This window comes from Diceros bicornis, chromosome 25 (genome assembly GCF_020826845.1).
Source record: "Diceros bicornis minor isolate mBicDic1 chromosome 25, mDicBic1.mat.cur, whole genome shotgun sequence".
Lineage (NCBI taxonomy): Eukaryota > Metazoa > Chordata > Mammalia > Perissodactyla > Rhinocerotidae > Diceros > Diceros bicornis.
In genome coordinates this window covers 22,662,811-22,682,541 of record NC_080764.1, presented here as the reverse complement: position 1 = coordinate 22,682,541, position 19,731 = coordinate 22,662,811, and the positions used below count along the sequence as shown (strand labels likewise).

The window sequence follows — 19,731 nt, the reverse complement described above, 5'->3', positions numbered from 1 at the left end:
TGGCAGGCATAACAAACATTTTCTCAGGTCCTTACAGCAACTGTGGAAAGTAGATATTACTGTGCCTATGTTAAAGGTGAGGCATATGCATATCATTTCAAAAAGAAGCTGAGATTTAGAGGCCAGTGCTAATAGCTTATGTGATGTATTTACCACACTTCAGTAGTAAACATTAATTCTCATACCTTATTCCCATTTTATAGATGAAGAGAGCGAAGCACAAGAGGTTAATCAACTTACTCAAGGCTTCACAGCTAATAAGGGGTAGACCTTCAAATCTACAGCTTATAAATCTGACCCCAGAGCCTCTATTATTAACCACTGGGCTACGATGCCTTTTATTGCTGTCCACTAAGTGATCATTCTACTCTTTGAGCTCTTTGTTCAAGACTAATATTGACTAATTCAGTGGCCAAAGGGAAAAAATCAAGTGCTCCATTTAGGTGTTAAGGTATTGGTATTGTCCAAGCCAAGGAAATAAACCCCTAAAGTCAGTAACGTGGGCTCTCTCACCTTACACGTGACGCGATAGTGAATGCTGGTCCTCCTGAGAAGAATCCCCGGGGCAGGGCAGGGAGAATAGAGTGAGACCAGTGTGTTGAGGGAGGATAACCCTAAGAAACACCGAGTCTAAAGGCAGGCAGGGGAAGAGAAGCCTATAAAGGACATAAAATAGAAGTCAGAGACAGGAGGCTACTAGGAAAGTACAGGTTACAGGAGACAAGGGGACAGAAAAGTGGTTAAAAGAGAACTGATCCTCGAGAGAGTTCAGGAAGGAAAAGCTGGATCTGGATGTAGATACATTTTTAAAAGGACGAGAGTGCAAGGGAGGAGATGAGATGGAGCCAGGCAGAGCCCATGTTCTACAGCAGGGGATGGCAATTTTTTCCTGTAAAGAAATAGTAAATATTTTAGGTTTTGCACCAAGGCGGTCTTTGTTGCAATTAGGCAGCTCTGCAAATGTAGCCACATAAAGAAGGGGCATAGCTGTGGCTTTTTTTTTTTTTTTTAATTTTTTGTTTATTGCAGTAACATTGTAAAAATTTCAGGTGTACATCATTATACTTCTATTTCTGCATAGATTGCATCATGTTCACCACCCAAATACTAATTACAACCCATCACCACACACATGTACCGAATTATCCCTTTCACCCTCCTCCCTCCCCCCTTCCCCTCTGGTAACCACCAATCCAATCTCTGTCCCTATGTGTTTGTTTATTGTTGTTATTATCTACTACTTAATGCAGGAAATCATACAGTATTTGACCTTCTCCCTCTGACTTATTTCACTTTGCATTATACCCTCAATGTCCATCCATGTTCTCACAAATGGCTGGATTTCATCGTTTCTTATGGCTGAGTAGTATTCCATTGTGTATATATACCACAGCTTCTTTATCCATTCGTTCCTTGATGGGCACTTAGGTTGCTTCCAAGTCTTGGCTATTGTGAATAACGCTGCAATGAACACAGGGGTGCATGTACCTTTACAAATTGGTGTTTTCAAGTTCTTTGGATAAATACCCAACAGTGGAATAGCTGGATCATATGGTAGTTCTATCCTTGATTTTTTCAGGAATCTCCATACTGTTTTCCATAGTGGCTGCACCAGTTGGCACTCCCACCAGCAGTGTATGAGAGTTCTCTTCTCTCCACATCCTCTCCAACACTTGTTGTTTCCTGTCTTGTTAATTATAGCCATTCTGACGGGCATGAGGTGATATCTCATTGTAGTTTTGATTTGCATTTCCCTGATAGTTAGTGATTTTGAACATCTTTTCATGTGTCTGTTAGCCATCTGTATATCTTCTTTGGAGAAATGTCTGTTCAGTTCTTTTAACTGTGGCTTTATTTAGCCTACAAAAATAGGCAGGAAAATAAAAAAGCACTCTGTGAGGCAAATTTGGCCCATGGGTCTAGCTGTAGTTTTCTGACCCCTGTTCTAGACCAATGACTCTTAAAAGTCAGGATCAGAATTAACTGGAAGCTATGTACTGACAGAGGACAATACTCAGGCATGTGTGCAAGAGATGTAACCTTATTTTGTATAATTGGATTTAATTCAGTTTTAAAGGTGGAAACTTTATTTCATACAATTCATATTGTTCTACTCACTGCACCCCCCTCAAATTTTTTGTTTCTGGGGTTTTGTCTAAATTCCAGGATTACATAGCATCGTGGAGAGATTGGGCACTGGGAGTGGGGCTCCGGTTCTCAGTACTGTTAACACACCCCGGTATCTGCTGGGAGTTGTTCTCTCTGGTCTTCAGTCACCAGTGGGAAAGGTCTTTGAGGCTCCATCCTTGTGCCCTGAGCACACTCCTCCTTCTTGTCTGGCCCCACCTCCTTCCCTACAGCTCAGGTGGGTGGGTTCCTGATGCTGTTGCAGTGTCTGCACGGGAATGCCTGGCTGCCCAGAGAAACCCACAGCCATTTCACTTGCTCCTATGCTAGGCTGGGTGCAGGGAACCCCGAGGACCTTTCCAGGCTCTCCCCCAGAAAGGATGCAAGAATCCCTCTGTTCTAGGATTCCTGAACAACATGGAGTTTCTATAATCTTTTAATGCACCCATCCCAGCACTCAGTCTGGGCATGGGCATGGGAGGGACAGAGCTCAGGACCTTCTCAGGTACTTAACGTGTCTTAGCTCTTTTCACTTCCTCTTTGATTGTCTGCCTTTCCCAACGTGGGGGAATTTTATTAGTGTCTGTGATTTTAGAGCTTCGACTTTAGTGACTGAAAAGCCAGTCATTAGTTCTTTTGTGCTTTTTATATGTTCTCTTGAGAAAACAAACTAAAATCATCCTAGCTTAGTGAATGGGGAGGAGGTGCACAGAATAGGATGGAGTACAAACAAAAGAACCAGTGCCCCATGCCAGGGAGGCCTAGCAGGTTAACCAACTTGGTCCCCCCACCCCACACCCCTTGGATATCTGTACTTACCACATGCAAAACGAATTTCACTTTGGGGTTTAACAGGCATGCATTGAATCTAGGCTCTGCATTTCCTGGCTGAGTAAGCAAGTTACTTAATATATCAGTCAGAGTTCAGTGAAATAGAACAGAAACCAAAATTTCAAGCAGAAAGGAATTAATAGGAGAAGTTAGAAGGGCAGAGGAGCAGGTTCTATGCTGAGTCTCCAAGGGGATGTTCGGAGCCACACTGCAGAACTGGCCTGCCAGGACAGTTGTTACTGAAGAAGATGAAGAATCAGGAAGCTAACATAAGAACTGTTGGCTCAGGAAGCTTCCTTCACCGCAATCACTTGCTCTAGAGCCACGGCTTGCACGTATAAACGATGAATGATCTGTGTCTTGCCTCTCAACGTCCTTGAAGCTAGCAACTAGAAACCTAGATGCTGCCACGTCAAAACTTGCCAGCAGAAACAACAGAGGCAATAAAAGCACAACTCTTGCCTGACTTCTACTTTCCAAATGTCTTACAAGGGCATATGTTTGGCAGAGCTTAAGTCATATCCACAATGTTAGCTGCAAGGGAGTCTGGGAAAGGTTGTGTTCAAAGGTTGTGTTTTCTGCCTTTACAGTAGAGGATGCACACAGAGAGTAGGAGGAAGGGCAAAGGATATCTAGGTAGTTGATCTTTAGTTGATGGAATATTTAACTTCTCTGAGCCTCCAATCTGCAAAATAGGAATGATATCTATTTCACAGGGTCTTTATGAGGATTAAATTAGATTTTTATATGTAAAGATTCTGGCAGCTCTCTTGCCATATGACTTCACTTCAGATCTCTCATAAATGTGATACTTTAAACACACACACACACAAGAACATTTTTTAAACGTTAAAAACAAAACAAAGATCGTAGTTAAACTTTTGACTTTGTTGGTCTCTATATCTGTTTCCATCAGAAATATTTTAATTTTTCTGAATGTTTTATTTGTTGTAGGCATTTATGGCATCAATGAGATAAATTTTGATTTTTTTTTAAAGTCATAGCTGCAGAACACAAGCATAATGCAGAGTGACAATGACTGCCATTTGCTTGGTGCAAGATTAAATCGAGAGCTTTCTTTCCCCCTCAGTTATCAGTAAGCATATGGAAATGTGCTAATGTCTGAATGAATTTTGATTCAAACCTCAAATCTCAACTAACAAAACCGATCTGCATCTAACTGGATATTTCAAATGGTTGCATTTCCAAATAGGTCAGCGTCAGTCACATCCATCTTCATGCCAGGAGAGTCTGCAACTATCAGGGAGAGAATGGAGAATTCTTAAAAGGCGTTTTATGAGCAAGCGAATGACGCTACTGTCGTTTTGAACATATTTTTATATAAGATAGTGAACCAGCATTAGACTTAGTTCTGAAGTCTTAGAAAAGATTCCAGCATTATTGAATCTATTCTGGTGTATAAAATAGATTGAGTGTTTTCAGCGTGCCCTTTGTTTATGGGTCAGGGCTGAGGTGCCCTGACTTGCACACAAACTTACTGAAATCCCATTTGACTTTGAGATCTGATCTTATAAAATTTAGAAATGATCCTAATGAACTCTATAGGTCAAATTATCTTAAAGTGTGATGCAAGGGGTGGGGGTTAAAGTATTTCATTGCCTTGGTAGCATTTTGTAATAAGTGTTATAAAAATCATGGGAGGAGTAGGACTCTGAGGGCAAACAATCTAGATTCCAACCCCAGCTGATTCTCTTCCCAGCTGCTTCAAGTTACTTAATGCCTCTGGGCTTCAGACTCCTCACTTGTAAAATGGAGATAATAATAAAGATGATGAGGAGGAGGGTGAGATGATGATGATGGTGATGATGATGACATTGATAGATAGATAACATACATCAAGTGATTATTATGTGCTGGCTTTATCTGGGGGCTTTACATGTACTAACTCATTTAATCTTCAGGACAACACTTTGACGTAGGTATCCAGGGGATATTGGGAGAATTAGATAAGGTGATGTGTGGAAAGTAACTAAAATAGTACTTGCCAATGGTAAACCCTCAATAAATGTCCTCTCTTATTACTATTACCATTGGATTGTTGTGAAGAAAAAATGAGACTTTTTTTTTTTAAAACATCTAGCTCTGTACACTTTAGTGCTTAATAAGCATTAGCTATTGTAATTTTTTGGGTGAATTCTTATTATTTTATAATTGTTATTCTTCTGCTCATCCAGAAGAATAATTTGGATCATACACTATTTTCAAAACTATCTCTCTTTTATTAATTAATTAAGCCTCCAGCTCCTGCGGTTTTTAATTAGTTCAATTCTTTATTCAGCAAATATTATTAAGTACCAACTATATGCCAGGCACTACTCTGAGCATAGGAGATGCAGGTATGAACAAAACAGACAAAAGTCCTGCTCTTATAGTCACTATTTTAAAGCAAAGCAGGAAAACTTATTTTTTGTAAACAAAGTTTACATAACTGAGCTAAAATAGACAAAAACAGAAAACAGAAAAACAAAAAGATTAAAAAATATGAAAGCAATAAAATAATATCTAAAAGAACATACAGAAAAAATAAATGGTAAAAAGATGATTTCCAATGGATAAAAATTGATATTTCAAATAAATATATAGCGATGATGCAAGACAAACCTAAGACAATAAAAATTAGATTTAAACTAGTAAAAACATTTAAACTAAATATAGAAGCAATATGTAAATATGTACATAGTGACTAAAAGAAACTCTAGTCGGGGTAAGCCTCCAGCTCCTGGGTGTTTGCCTACCTGGGAGTTTAAATGGCTTTTAAAGACACACAGGGCCAAGCTTCTGCAGAGCATCATTGCCCCTTCCCTCATCCTCCCAGCAGACACCCAAGAGGGTGTCAGTGGATTTTTGCTTTCAACTCCTTTAGACAACTTTATCACTTAAAAATGAATTATTTTCTCAAAAATAAATATTTTTGTCAAAGCAATGAATAGACGTGATTCAAAAGTCAAATGGTAAAAAGGGCACGTAATTGGGAAAGCCCCCTACCCCAACCCTCTCCACCTCAAGTCCTGCTCCCCTGAGGCAACCACTGATAACCATTTGTGTTTTTGCTCCTTGTATTTTGCATTTTTTATTGCATTCTATTCTTACACAATGTGGAATATTTTGCTATCAGTTGATATGCTCCTTGTCCAACTTTGAATTGGTCCTTTGAGAGTGAATAAGTCAGCCACAGTTTCACATGAATATCTTATTCCGGGGTTTCCAAGGTTGTGGTTATTAGTATCTTTTTGTCCTCATCTCAGAGCCATCTCCTCTCTGGAGGCTCTTTATGGGTGCTGGTCCAAGACTCACAGAATCTGTGAGACTCATCCTATTCCCAGGCTCTGGGGAAGATCCCCCAACCTCTTTCCAGCTAAGCTGCCTCTGCTTCCCTCAACTTTAAAGCATTGACCTCCACCTCCATCACCTTTGAGATGATCCAATATAACTCTTGCAATGAGGGGTTGAAAACAAAAGCAAGGTTTTTGTTTTCCTAGATAACTATGCAAGAGTTATCTTCATTTAGAGGCAAACAACTTCAGCTTTCGCCTTAGCGAGTGAACATAAAAAGAAGGCTACCCTCTTGGGATGGGAAAGAAAAGCAGAAAAAAAACAATAGGAGCAAGAACAAAGCACACATGAATCACTTGATAAATTATCCTTTCGCATTACCATTCCTAAAACTGTTGGAAAAATGCACATTTATCGTCTCAAACAAATTGGGGAAGGTAATGACTCTCTGTTATGGGCTGGGCAATTCCCACCATAGACTCTTTATTTCATTTATCCTTATAATGGCTCCAAGAGATAGTATTATCATCTCCTTTTTCTTTTTTTTTTTTCTTCCCAGTGAGGAAGCTTAGCCCTGAGCTAATATCTGTTGCCAATCCTCCTTTCTTTGCTGAGGAAGATTGGCCCTGAGCTAAGGTGTGTGCCCGTCTTCCTCTATTTTAAATGTGGGACGCCTGCTACAGCATGGCTTGATAAGTGGTGTGTAGGTCCATGTCTGGGATCCGAACCTGCAAACCCTGGGCCACTGAAGTGGAGATCACGAACTTAACCACTACGCCACTGGGCTGGCCCCTATCATCTCCTTTTTGCAAATAAAGATACCAACACTCAGAAACTTGCCCAAGTCTCCCCACTATGAAAGAATGGACTAGAATTGGTACTCAAATCTGCAGGACTCTTGAGCTACACTTTTTCCTCTGTACCATCCTGCCCTTCATCTTGCTGTCAATGACATTTCAAAGACATTCAGCACTGAAGTACATGCAAGGAAAGCCAACATTTTAAAAGTCACTTCTGCGTGTGGGAAAAAGCGCACTAACAAAGAAAAAAACAAACAAAGCCTAGATGATGGCAAATGCAAATCCATTGGTTGTTTGAAAGAATGGTCTCCTGGTGTCCTCCACCAATATACTTTCCAAAATCAGTAAACAACATACACTTGTGTACAAAATAGAACATCCTTTAATAACTAAGTAAGGTTGTCAGCCCCTTACACTTGTAGAAATGACAACCACCAGTCATATCATTTTTAAAAATAAAGAACAGTATCAAATATAGAAATGTTTATTTACATTTATGTATTTTATAGACAGGATCTTGTTTGTTAATTATCACACATTTTAACAAGATATGAGTAAAGGTGAAAATTTTTTTAAACTTCAAGTATGAATTTTAGTAAATATAAAGAAATATTATCTTCTTATTTTATTATTCTATAAATAAATGAATTAACAAAAATATTGTACTTTTATTCACTTGATGAAATCTGCCTAGCTTTGACAAGCAGAGGAAGTGAAAAAATTCACATTCTGTCAGGTAAATCTTATACTGACTTTTAATTTTGCTCAGGTTTTAGATGAGCTGTGTGTATAACCATTCTGGGAAATTTTAGGATACACATTGTCAGCTAATATAATATGCTTTGTTATTTCAAAATGTCAGATCCGTGTAAAGGAAAATGTAAGTTCTAGCTTTTTAGTTGCAAAATAAAAACAATTTAAAAATTGGATATCTAAATCGTATTATTGATTAGGGAGAAAAATAAGGCATCTAAGTATCTTCATTTCTAATTGTGGTCCATATCAGCATTAAAAGATATAATTTGAGAAACTCAATTGAAAGATGCAGGGAGAGGCTAAGAAGCAAAGGTGTGTTTTGATTGGGAATCTATTTGAAGTTTAGAAACCTGTCCATCTCACAGGAAGGGTGCTACACCGTACAATCATCTGTTATTATTGAACATTTAATTTCTGACCTACCAAAGCTAATGACATACCTATTAATAGTATGTAGACTCTCTCCCTTTATTCATTCGAAAAATATTCATTGAGTGCCTGGTAGGTACAGGCACCATTCTTGACCCTAAGGGTATAGCAGTGAATAAAACAAAGTTTGACAAAAGAAAATTAAATGGGATTTGCTGATGGTTTAGATGTGGGATGGGAGAGAAAGAAGAGATAAAAATGACTCCAATGATGTCGGTCTGAGCAACAGGGAGACTGATGTGGGGTCTACTGAGATGGGAAAACTGGGGAGGAGCAGGATTGAGAGTGTAAAAGCAGAGGTTCCATTCTGGACAGGTGAAGTTTAAGGTGCCTTTGAGATATCCAAGAGGAGACGATGAGTAGGATGTTGGGTTCCTGCGTCTAGAGTTTGTGAAAGAGGCCTGGGCTGGAGAAATAATTTGAGAGGTATCAGTATATCAATGTGAGTATATTGTATTTAAAGTCAAAAGGGTGGATGAGATTACATAGGGTTTAGTTAGAGAAGAGGTCCAAGGACTAAACCCTGGGATACTGGAATATTTAGAGGTTGGGAAAGTCAGAAAGAATTAAAAGAGGAGAATGAGAAGGAGGGACCAATGAGGAAGAAGGAGAACAAAGAGAGTGGACTCGTGGAGGCCAATGGAAGAAAGCGGCTCAGGAGAGAGGAAGCACTCAATTGTGTCAAACACCAAGGGCGTTCAGTGAAGGTGAGGACTGAGAATTGAAGCAAAGGGGAGGGTCCTTTTCAGTGGCATGGTAGGGGTGAAAGCGTGACAGGCATGGGTTCAAGAGAAAAAGGGAGGAGATTAAGCAGAGAAAGTGAATATGGACTACTCTTTCAAGAAGGTTTGCCATAAAGAGGAGCAGAGAAATAGGGCAATAGATGGAGGGCTTCAAGGGAGGTTTTTGTTTTTTTTTTTTAAGTGGGATTGCCTTAGAAGACGACCATCTTTAGTAAAAGGAAGGGAGGCAGATTATGTGGTGCAGAAAGATTTCGTGCTGGTGCAAGTGAGAATTCTCTTTTGATAGGTTCAATTTTCTCAATCAAATAAGCTCAGTCATCAGCTGAGAGTCAGAGGTGGGGAAGTGGTGCTGGGAGATTGAAGAGAGAAGGAAAGTTGTAACCAAGTCTAGGAGAGTGGGAGAGGGCGCTGACTAGGGATGTGATAGGATTGGGTGACAGCATGGAGGGCCCATCCCAGGTTTATTGTCAGGAATAAGTAAAACTGTTGGTGTGGTTGTGTTTCTTCATGACGTTTGGAAGCTACTCAAGTGTAGGCGTGGAGCAGGTAAAGAGTTGGGTTTAATCAAATTCAACCCAGAATCAAAAGAATTAATGCAGATAATTTTGCAAGGATATATACACTCACACACAGAGAATAAAAAGCAAATAAGATTGATTATCTCTGGGAAGGACAAGTGGGTGGCTTGGGAACGAATGCTTTATTCTACGTCCTTTTGTACCTATTGAGTTTTGAACCATAGGAAAGAATGAACTCTTCAAGAAATGATAAGATAATTTTAGATAGAGATAAGTGATGTAAAGAATGTAAAAAAGACCATGGGAAAGAGGTGGGTGGAGCACATGAAAGATAAGTGGTGATACTTGAGCTGACATAAATGAGGAGAGAGTTCTGTCTTCTTTATTATTATTGTTATTATCATCATTATTATTCATTACAGCTAACTACAATGTCTTTAGTTCTGAGCTTGAGTGAGAGGGGATTTATTTTTTGGTCATCCAAAATCATTAGGCAAAATAATCAAACTGACCTTTAAAAAAATTGTTAGGATTTATTATGTTCATTTACAGTGCTAAAATGAGGTAGATTTATTTTCTTTCCCAGTTCGGTTATGTGCTTGAGCTAATGAATAAATTAAGTATGTTTATTTTGATAAGAAAGATTTTTTTAAATACACATTTTTTTTAATTTTAATTTTTTTATTTAATTTTTTTTTTTTTGTGAGGAAGATCAGCCCTGAGCTAACTATCCATGTCAATCTCCCTCTTTTTGCTGAGGAAGACTGGCCCTGGGCTAACATCTGTGCCCCTCTTCCTCCACTTTTATATGGGATGCTGCCGCAGCATGGCCTGACAACCAATGCGCTGGTGCGCATCTGGGGTCCGAACCCGGGCTGCCAGCAGCGGAGCATGCGCACTTAACCGCTATGCCACAGGGCCGGCCCCACGTGTTTTTATTTATTTTTTCTTCTAGTGTTATTGAGATATAACTGACATACAATCTGTATAAGTTTAAGGTGTGTGGCATAATGACTTGACAGACATATATATTGCGAAATGATTACCACAATAAGTTTAGTTAACATCCATCCATCATGATACTGTATGTATCCATATAGTTACAAAAATTTTTTTTTCTTGTGATGAGAACTTTTAGGATCTACTCTCTTAGCAACTTTCAAATATACCATACAGCATTGTTAACTACAGTCATCATGTTGTCTATTACATCCCCAGTACTTATTTATCTTATACCTGAAAGTTTGTACCTTTTGCATGAAAAAGATTTTAAAAACCACTAACCTGTAGCTTGTGCCAGTTAACTTATCAATACTATACCTTGCAATGTCTTACTCCTTGATCCTGCACCTTCTATTAATAAGTTAAGGCAAAAGAAAAAACAGACTCAGAGTTGCCTTTTAGGCAAACTCCCACAAAAGCCATTCCCAAATGACTCTAGACGAGAGAGTGATCTCATTCTGTAGCCTCTGAGATTCCGTGTTCACCTCTCTGAGGATGCTGTTGGTGTTTGTGCAGGCTGCTGTTAACAATCAGCAGGGAGGACAAGACATGTAGTTGGATAGAGTGTTCCGGTCCTCGTCTTCTGGGCTTGGGGACTCCCTTTTCCTCCTGGGCATTGCCCTCCCTCCCTGGCTTATATTTCATTGCTTGAGACTGCATGCAAATACTACTGCTTATCCATGGCTTAGCACAGGGGTTGGCAAACTTTTTCTGTAAAGGGCCAGATAGTCAATATTTTAAGCTTTGCGAGTATTAAGCAAAGTCTGTCACCACTATTGACTGCCACTGTAGTGCAAAAGCAGACATACGTGTAAATGAGTGAGCTTGGCTGTGTTCCAATAAAACTTTATTTATGGACACTGAGATTTGAATGTCGTATAATTTTCACATATCATGAAATATTATTCTTCTTTTGATTTTTTTCAACCATTAAAAAAATGTAAATATCATCCTTATGTTGCAGGCCAGACAAAAATGGGCAGGGGGCCAAATTTGCCCTGCAGGCCATAGTTATCCACCTCCTGACTTAGCACAATGCTCCCTATAAATGCTTCTGTGCTGTCCACATCTTGTATCTGAACTTGGAACTTCCTTGTATCTGAACTTGGAGATTTTTCTGCATCTGTCTTGGGCAATGTTTATTCATAAATTTACTTTGTTTTGTAGCTTTCAGAGGCTCACCAACATTTTTGATACACTGATGGAGTTGTATTCTAACTCTTATAGACTATGCTGTTCTAATTAACTTTTTTCTCATTTCATGGTATTTTTTTGACAGAAGGAAGTATAGAGGTTTGATGAATGCCCTTTCTCTACTAAGTTGTTTGCAGATTTGTCTACTTTGGAATGATAGTAGGCAACTTCTAAAAATAATTCAAAGTCAGTCCTTTTAAAATTAATTAAAGGAAAAAAATCAATAGAGATTGTAGTTGGTAAAGCATTGGAAAAATCAGGTAGGCATTTTTTTTTTCTGGCTTTCCAAGAGATTAAGGGGAAAAAAGCCTTAAAATCAACGATTAGCAGGAACTAAATAGTCAACAATAGTTTTCATCAACTGTATCTCAAAAGTTTGAGGATTTGCCTTTTCAACAACAATAGTCTGAAACAGCTCCTGTTGGATGATCAGGTGTCTATTATCAAGTTCTAAAATTTCGGCAAGCAGCTCAAGAAGAGCTGAGATCCTAAAGACTAAGAATTGTGTGATGGAGACCAAAGCTTACTATTTTAGTATTGGCAGCCCTTCTCTCTAGTTTGTGCAAATTTGCAGCTTCCTAACAGTGAGACAGAGGTGGAAAAGACAGCTGGGGTCGGGGAGGGGGAGCAGAATGTTTTTGAAGAAGTTTTGGAGATAGAGAAGAAACTGTGGAGCACTTAACACGCGGTATGAGATTTGGGGAGATTAATATCTAAGGACAATTTTTAAGAATGTAAGCTCCTTACTAGAAGGACAACATAATGTAGTGATTAAGAGCATACAGTTTGGAACTGAGCCTATCAGGGTTCAAATCTGAGCTCTACCATTTACTATCTGTAAGACCTTGAGCAAACTACTTAATTTCTGTGTAATTCAGTCTCCTTATCTGTAAGAGGGAGATAATCGTAGAATCAAACTCATAGGACTGTTACGAATATTAAATGAATCGCCATATGCAAAGCGTTTAGAACAGTGCCTGATACAAAATAAGTCCTAGATAAGTGGGTGGGGAGTCCTTTGTATTCTACAGTGTGCTGAGACAGACCTAAGGGCTGACTCTATTTAGGTCGTTATTGGATGTAAACATCACTAGTTGCTTGGCACTGTGTGTTTGTTGCTATTTAAAGAGCATGAAGGGGGCTGGCAGGTGGCGCAAGTGGTTAAGTGCGCGCGCTCCACTGCGGTGGCCCAGGGTTCGCCGGTTCAGATCCCAGGCGCGCACCGACGCACAAAAGCCATGCTGTGGCGGCCTCCCATATAAAGTGGAGGAGGATGGGCGTGGATGTTAGCCCAGGGCCAGTCTTCCTCAGCAAAAAAAGAGGAGGATTGGCAAATGTTAGCACAGGGCAGATCTCCTCACAAGATAAATAAATAAATAAATAAAAAAGCAGGAAGACCCCTAAGGTTTTAAACAACGAATATTTTATTGATTTCAAAGTAATGGGCAGCCTACTGTCAGTCACTGGAGTCTGGTGTGTGCCTGTGCTTGTGCGTTTGTATGTGCGCGTATGTATACACATGCACATGTATGTATATATGAGTTGGGACTAGGGTGTGGTATGTGGGTTCCTTCTCTATAAAGAAGCAGAAAAGCAGGATGTGTGATATTCGGCATATTTGACGGATCCATTTTACCATTCTATAGCTATTTTCCTGCCACTCCAGGAACCAGCACCACCCCCCCCCCCCCCGACGTTCCTCAGATGGCAATGCCAGTCCTGTCTACTCATCTTTTATTACCAGGGAGCTCTATTCCTCAGTGAATTTCCTTTCCATTCATTTTCCAATGACTTTTCTGATATGGGCATTGTTGAATATGCACAAGATAGAGGCAGAGGTATGTGTACGGATAGATTTGCATAAGTATAAATACAGTATATGTACGCATATTTAAGTGATATAATGATAATATTGTGTTGCCACCTCAGAATGAAAGCTAATTAATTCAGCTATTGAGATGATAATGATTTCTTTCTCAGTTAATACCAGAGTAAAAAAACCTGCAGAATTGTCCTACCACTGTTCCTTTGACTCATCTTAGAATAAGAAGTTTTATTTCTGTTAACTATTGAGCTATCAGTATCTATGATGGTTTTAAGGGAATTGTTCGTGGGCGGAGCGAAGGTTAGTAGGAAGATTGACTCAGGCTAAAGTGGTCATTGAGCTCAATGATTTGGTATCAGGAAAAAAATTCTTTTTTGCCTATAGTCTCTTTTTAAATGCATGCTTTGGTATTTGCACTCCCAATATCAACATTGATCTGAAGCATAAAGTCTTTTTTAAAACTTTCTGTGATTGAATTTGACATTTAGGAGAATGGTAAGATCTTTCCTATTGAAAGTTACACCAGCTGACAAGTTCACAAGCAAGTCTCTGCCTTTCTTAACTTTGACATCTCTAACTTTTCCTTCAGCCTCCGCTTTCATGTTTGGTTAGTTACAAAGTCTTAAATGTTCCTCCGTTTCCTCCTCCCTGTTCTCACCACCTCCCATCAGTTCAGGCATTTATCACCTCTTGGCTGGTAACAGTCTCCAGTCTCCCTGTTCCACCTTTCTTCATCTTGCACCAAGGATTCTTCCCAACATGCAGGTTAGGTCATACCCTCCCCTGCCAAAACCCTTTGATGACTTCTCTCTTTCTATACAGTAAAGACTCAGCTCCTTTGCTTGGTGTTCAAGGACATTTAACCGTATTCTGTCCCACTACATGCCATGACCCATCTCCCACTAATTCTCCCCATACTCTAACCTCCTATCAAGATGAATTATCTACCCTTCCTTGGAATTTCCATAACTCCCAGCCTTTGCTCATTTCCCAGAATGTCCTTCCTCCCTCGTAGTCCCTGTTTCAAAATCCTACTTGTTCTCCAAGGTCTAGCTTAAATGACACTTCCTTCATGAATTCTTCTCTGATTTCCCCTACTCAGAATTAATCAGGGCCATTCCCAGACCATTTAATGCCATTTCCTCAACACACTTGATTTCTAGCTGTTGGGAAACTGTCATATTATATGTGCTTTACTAAGACAATGTTTTATTACCTACTGCTGGAAAAATTGTCATAACCAATGTGTAAATCTCCATGTCTATGATGGAATTGCTGCCCCCTCTTAAATTTGGCACAACCTTCACAAGCATATAGTGTAGCCCTGAAATGATCACTTTTTCATCTACATGCCAAAAATTTATTACTTAATTAGCTATCCTATCACTCTGTCTTCTATTATGCTGGGAATTTACCTCTTTGTCTTCTCACTAAGTTGGAAGCTCTGAGGACAAGAAATGTCTTATTCATCTTGGTATCTCCCAGGTCAGAGAATGCAGCTTTCAGAGAGTAGGTACTTAAATATTAAGTTATTCTACTCTCTTGTGACACAAGGGAGGCAATTATAGTTATAATATAGTGGTTAAGAGTGTGGGCTTTGGTGCATGACCGCCTATGTTTGAATCCTCCTAGTCCACTTATTAACCACATGATCATGGCCAAGTTATCTAACCTCTCGGTGTCTTTTTTTCTTCATCTATAATATAAGGATATATAATATTATCTTCATTATAAAATCAATATGAAGAGTGAATAACTAAATGCAGGTAAAGTGGTTAGAACAACAGCTAGTGAGTGCTTAATAACTGTTAGATATTATTCCAACAGGTTGTTAAAATAGGAAGGACTCTTACTGTCTCAATTTTGACAGAAGCACAAAGATGCTAACTACATTCCAAAGTGAGCATGTCTTGCAGTGGGCAGTGAAGAACGAGTTAAATACCTCACCTACTTTGAGGGTATGAAGTGAGCAGGAGTTGGAAGTTATAGATCAGTCTTCAGAGATTTTGGAGCATGTGACTAGTGTGCTATGAATCTCACATCATCATTGCAAAGCAGTGGAGGTAGGGTGTGGGTGTCTCCCCCTGGGGGTCACCACTGGAAAGTATAGTACCTTGGTAAGAATTAGGAAAAGGTGTCCCCCCTTCCCCAGGTAAAATCTATATACTAAGGAGGCCCTGCTGCCCGAGGCGCAATGAAAGGGCCTTCAACAGCATCGCTTGAGGAGACTGGTATGTATCCCCTGAAGCTGAGGGGGATGAGAGACTTGCATCTGACTTTCACCTGAGAAGTTGCAAGATCAAGAGGAAGGGGGGCTGACTGCTTATGGATAAGTGGGAGAGAGTTCTCTGCCCCACAGTTTGTTGGACCAGAGAAAGCCCGCATGGGGTTATCTTAAGTCCATGCTGAGAGGGCCACATGGAGGGACCTTGGAGTCAAGAGGACGGAGGTGAATTGCCAAATTTCTAGATGCTGAAGAAGAAGAAACAAGCCATGGGCTAGAATAGAGGTGTTTTTGCCCTCATCAAGGAATTGCAGAGAAAAGTATCCCAATGATGGGAGGAATTCTCTAAAGAACTCAACTCAAGGGAGAATCAGTTACAGAAACTTGCCGGGCATAAGCCAGCTTCTAACAACAGGCAAGTAAGTGCTTTCCTGTCGCTTCTTCCCTCACCTCCCACCATCCTCTCCTTATTCCCCACTCCACATTGACTCTGGAAGTATTAGGACCTGTGGGTAGCCAGATAGAGGGGAGAGAGTAGAGGTGGAAAGTGGAGAAAAGAAGAAGCAGAAAGGAAGCCAGTCACATCCCTCCCAGACTCGAACAGCTTAACTGTGGCAGGCTGCAGCTGTGGTTCCACCTTCTCAGGGGAGATGTTTGCTTTTAAATCACAGTTGGCATTTTTATTATTACACCAAACTGGGCATATTAAGTACTAAATTGAAACCTTGAATGTGACCTCTCCCTGTCTGCTTGGTAAACAGCAACTCATTTTCTAAGACTTAGCTCAACACTCACTTCCAAGTCTGACATTTTCATCCAGAACTGACCATTCTGCCCTAGTCCTCTGCCCTACCACAGCCCAGGAACACTGAATTTCACTTGTTTTGTTGTTTGCATGGCTTTGCCCTCAACCAGCCTATAAACGGTAAGAGAGCAGAGATGACTTATTTGCCTTTGTACCACCAACACATAGAGCTCACTGGCACATAATTTCCTTCCAATAAAGATGTAATGAAAGTAATCTAAGCAACAAACTAAGATTTTTCCTAAGAGAGGCTATTATTCAAACGTCTTTATTTTTGAGAGATAAATTAAAAACAGTAGCCTTCCTGAAGAGGCAGTGCAGTTGAAAGCACCTTTGTCACCAGGATGCTCAAGGATTGCCTGGGTGTTCTCCAGGAGTTCATGAGAAAATGCTCTGGCATCTCTCAATCCTTATGTGTTTTCCCAAGTAGAAGTTGTTAGGAGCCTTTTTACTCCTTTCTGTATTTCTTCCGTAGGTTTCTTCAGGAGAAGCATTACCAAAAATGCCGTGTACAAGTGTAAAAACGGGGGCAACTGTGTGATGGACATGTACATGCGAAGAAAGTGCCAAGAGTGTCGGCTAAGGAAATGCAAAGAGATGGGAATGTTGGCTGAATGTATGTATACAGGTATTTGCATCAAGCAATTAAATTCCACTAAAAATCTCTTAAGGAGGCAGATGTCAGGTAACTCATATGATTAGAATGGTACTTCACATACAAAGAAGGGATTTACTAAGCCATCTAAGTTCTTGAAAAGGGTAATGAGCCACTGAAATTGTCTGAACTGTCAGTTAAAGAGCATTTTATTCACCTGAAAGAAATGGCCATGTTTTGTTATTCATTGTTGCAATGAATTATATGCAGAATGAAGCGGCATTAACATACAGTTAAAATAATGTGTTTTAATAACCTACCAAGAATGACAGTCTTTAACTTTCCTCCAAATTTGATTTAATATCCTTATGATTTGTTGTTTAATTAGCATAAAAATTCACAGTTGTGAGAAAAAATAAGAATGCTTTATAAGGTATAACTGCCTCTGAATTGTCTAAATAGAGTTTTAAACCAAGTCATTTTATTAAGAATCCTTCTCTTAGTGCAGCTTTGAATCAATTTGTATAGGTTTACACAGGAAATTAACTACTCCGAGTTTTAATATAATTTGGTCCTTTGATCTGATAAAGAGACACTGTATTAACTGCTGGCTTTGTGAGGAACCGTAATCTCCGTTAAAATTTGGATGCATCCTATTATATAACACAATTAATTTTTCATTCTGCAAACTCTACAGACCACTCAGATTATGAGATATGTCCTGTTCCTCCTCAAAACACAAATAGACAAACAAATGTCACCAAGGAGATGATACATTTAGGGAGGGAATGCCACATGAAATAAAAGCCTTTGGAAAGTGACTCCGGTTCTATTGTTCCCAAACTGTACAGGCAACTGGGATGGACCCAGAGAAATAATGTGTGCAGGAGGGGGAAAAATAGGTCAGTGTAAATAATCCAGTTCTGGGTGGATGAAAGTTTATAGTGGCTGATCACAATCTCCTCTCAGCATATGTGAAACAAGAGACTGTGGTAGAGGCGGCTGCTGGAATCCAATCTTGCAACGGAAACACTTACTTCGATACTGGGTAGTTCATGTTGCTCATCACTTAAATATGAACTTGTTTCAACTGAAGCACTGAGGATGTTTTTCATGACTCCATATACAAGAGTCTATAATATTATTTATGAACACAGACTTGTCCAGTAACAGATGTAGAGCTTTCATAGGCTCTTATAAAATAAATTCCCTGGACAAAGAAATTGCTGGAACTTTGGTTCATTAACATTAAGAGAATGAGGAAGTTAAATGGGAATATGGAAGATGGTTCTACATTATATTTTATAGCTCTGTGTAAGTGTAAATTAATGATGATATTGTGTGATTACTCAGAAGAAAATTTCAAAGCCTCCTTGAGTTATTTTTGTCGTAATCTATGTTCTCAATAATTTATACGGTTCTGAAAATTAACACAATTTAAAAATTTTCCCTAAAGGATGTTGATTTTTATTTTATTCAACATGTTTACTTATGTGTTTAATATGAAATTGAATATATTTCTTATGGTACAGTTATGTAAACATGGATGAAAAATAATAATACTACCATGTTTTGAAACATTAGCTTTCAAGGTCTCCTAGACCAGGAATAGAGAGAGTGTCACTCACCTTTTTATTGACTGAATACCTTGAATTTGTACAATGGTTTGGTATTACAAATCCTTTGTATAAAGCTCATTTTAAAAAATGATCTGATTATATTTAATTTACACAAAACTATGTAAGATAGATATTCCCATTTTACAAATGAAGAAACTGAGACTCACGGAGGATAAATTTCTTGTTCAAGACCAAGTCTTAAAACGTCCGAAGGGCTAGAATTAGCTCTGTGCCTAGGAGCTAATTGCATAGGAGATCTTCTGAGCCAACTACACAGCAGCTGCCTGGTGACCACATACCCAACAGCACTTCCTGTGGTTGGTGAAGTCTCTATTTTTATTTTTTCAGGTTTGTTAACCGAAATTCAGTGTAAATCTAAACGACTGAGAAAAAACGTGAAGCAGCATGCAGATCAAGCCATTAATGAAGACAGTGAAGGACGGGACTTGCGACAAGTGACCTCGACAACTAAGTCATGCAGGGTAATAACATGCAATGGTATCTGCCAAAGTCAGCAGCAGCTGATCTTCAGGGCTTGTAGTGATCTGGCTGGGAGGCTTTCAAATTCGAACCATTGCCATCAGCAGAATTTCATTTCAATTGTGCATTAATAAATGAGTTTCTTCTTAATCAAGAGAGTGATTCATGCTTCAGTGTAAGAATTCACATAATAGCAGTGTATAAGTAAAAAAGTGAAAAATCTCCTTCTCCCTGGCTCCATTCCACTCCTACTACCCAGAAGTTACCAGTAGAAATGTTTCGATGTATAAAATGGATTTTTCAAACTGAGTTTTGAGGACCAATTTTTTCTTGTCGTTGAGAAGGAAGGCTCAAACTGAGGAGGATGTGGATTCAATAGAGGCTTGTGGGTTAGTCCTTATCAATGGGTTAAACAAGGTGAATACACGTCTGTGGACCAATAGAGAAAGGCCCTTCCCACTGAAGTCACAAATTACTCAAGAAATCCTC

The 19,731-nt window shown here is 39.3% G+C and overlaps 1 protein-coding gene across 3 annotated transcripts in view; it reads left to right on the top strand.

Moving 5' to 3' along the window:
• Positions 1–19,731, top strand: part of NR1H4 (nuclear receptor subfamily 1 group H member 4) — a 61,167-nt gene that overhangs the window by 18,951 nt on the left and 22,485 nt on the right. Inside the window, exons 3-4 of one of the 3 annotated variants that reach the window (XM_058568831.1) lie at positions 17,024–17,164; positions 19,111–19,244. In XM_058568831.1, the coding sequence (XP_058424814.1) occupies positions 17,024–17,164; positions 19,111–19,244 (275 nt within the window). Of the gene's footprint in view, positions 1–17,023; positions 17,177–19,110; positions 19,245–19,731 lie in introns of all 3 variants that reach the window. The other 2 variants (XM_058568830.1, XM_058568832.1) reach the window with 2 other exon arrangements.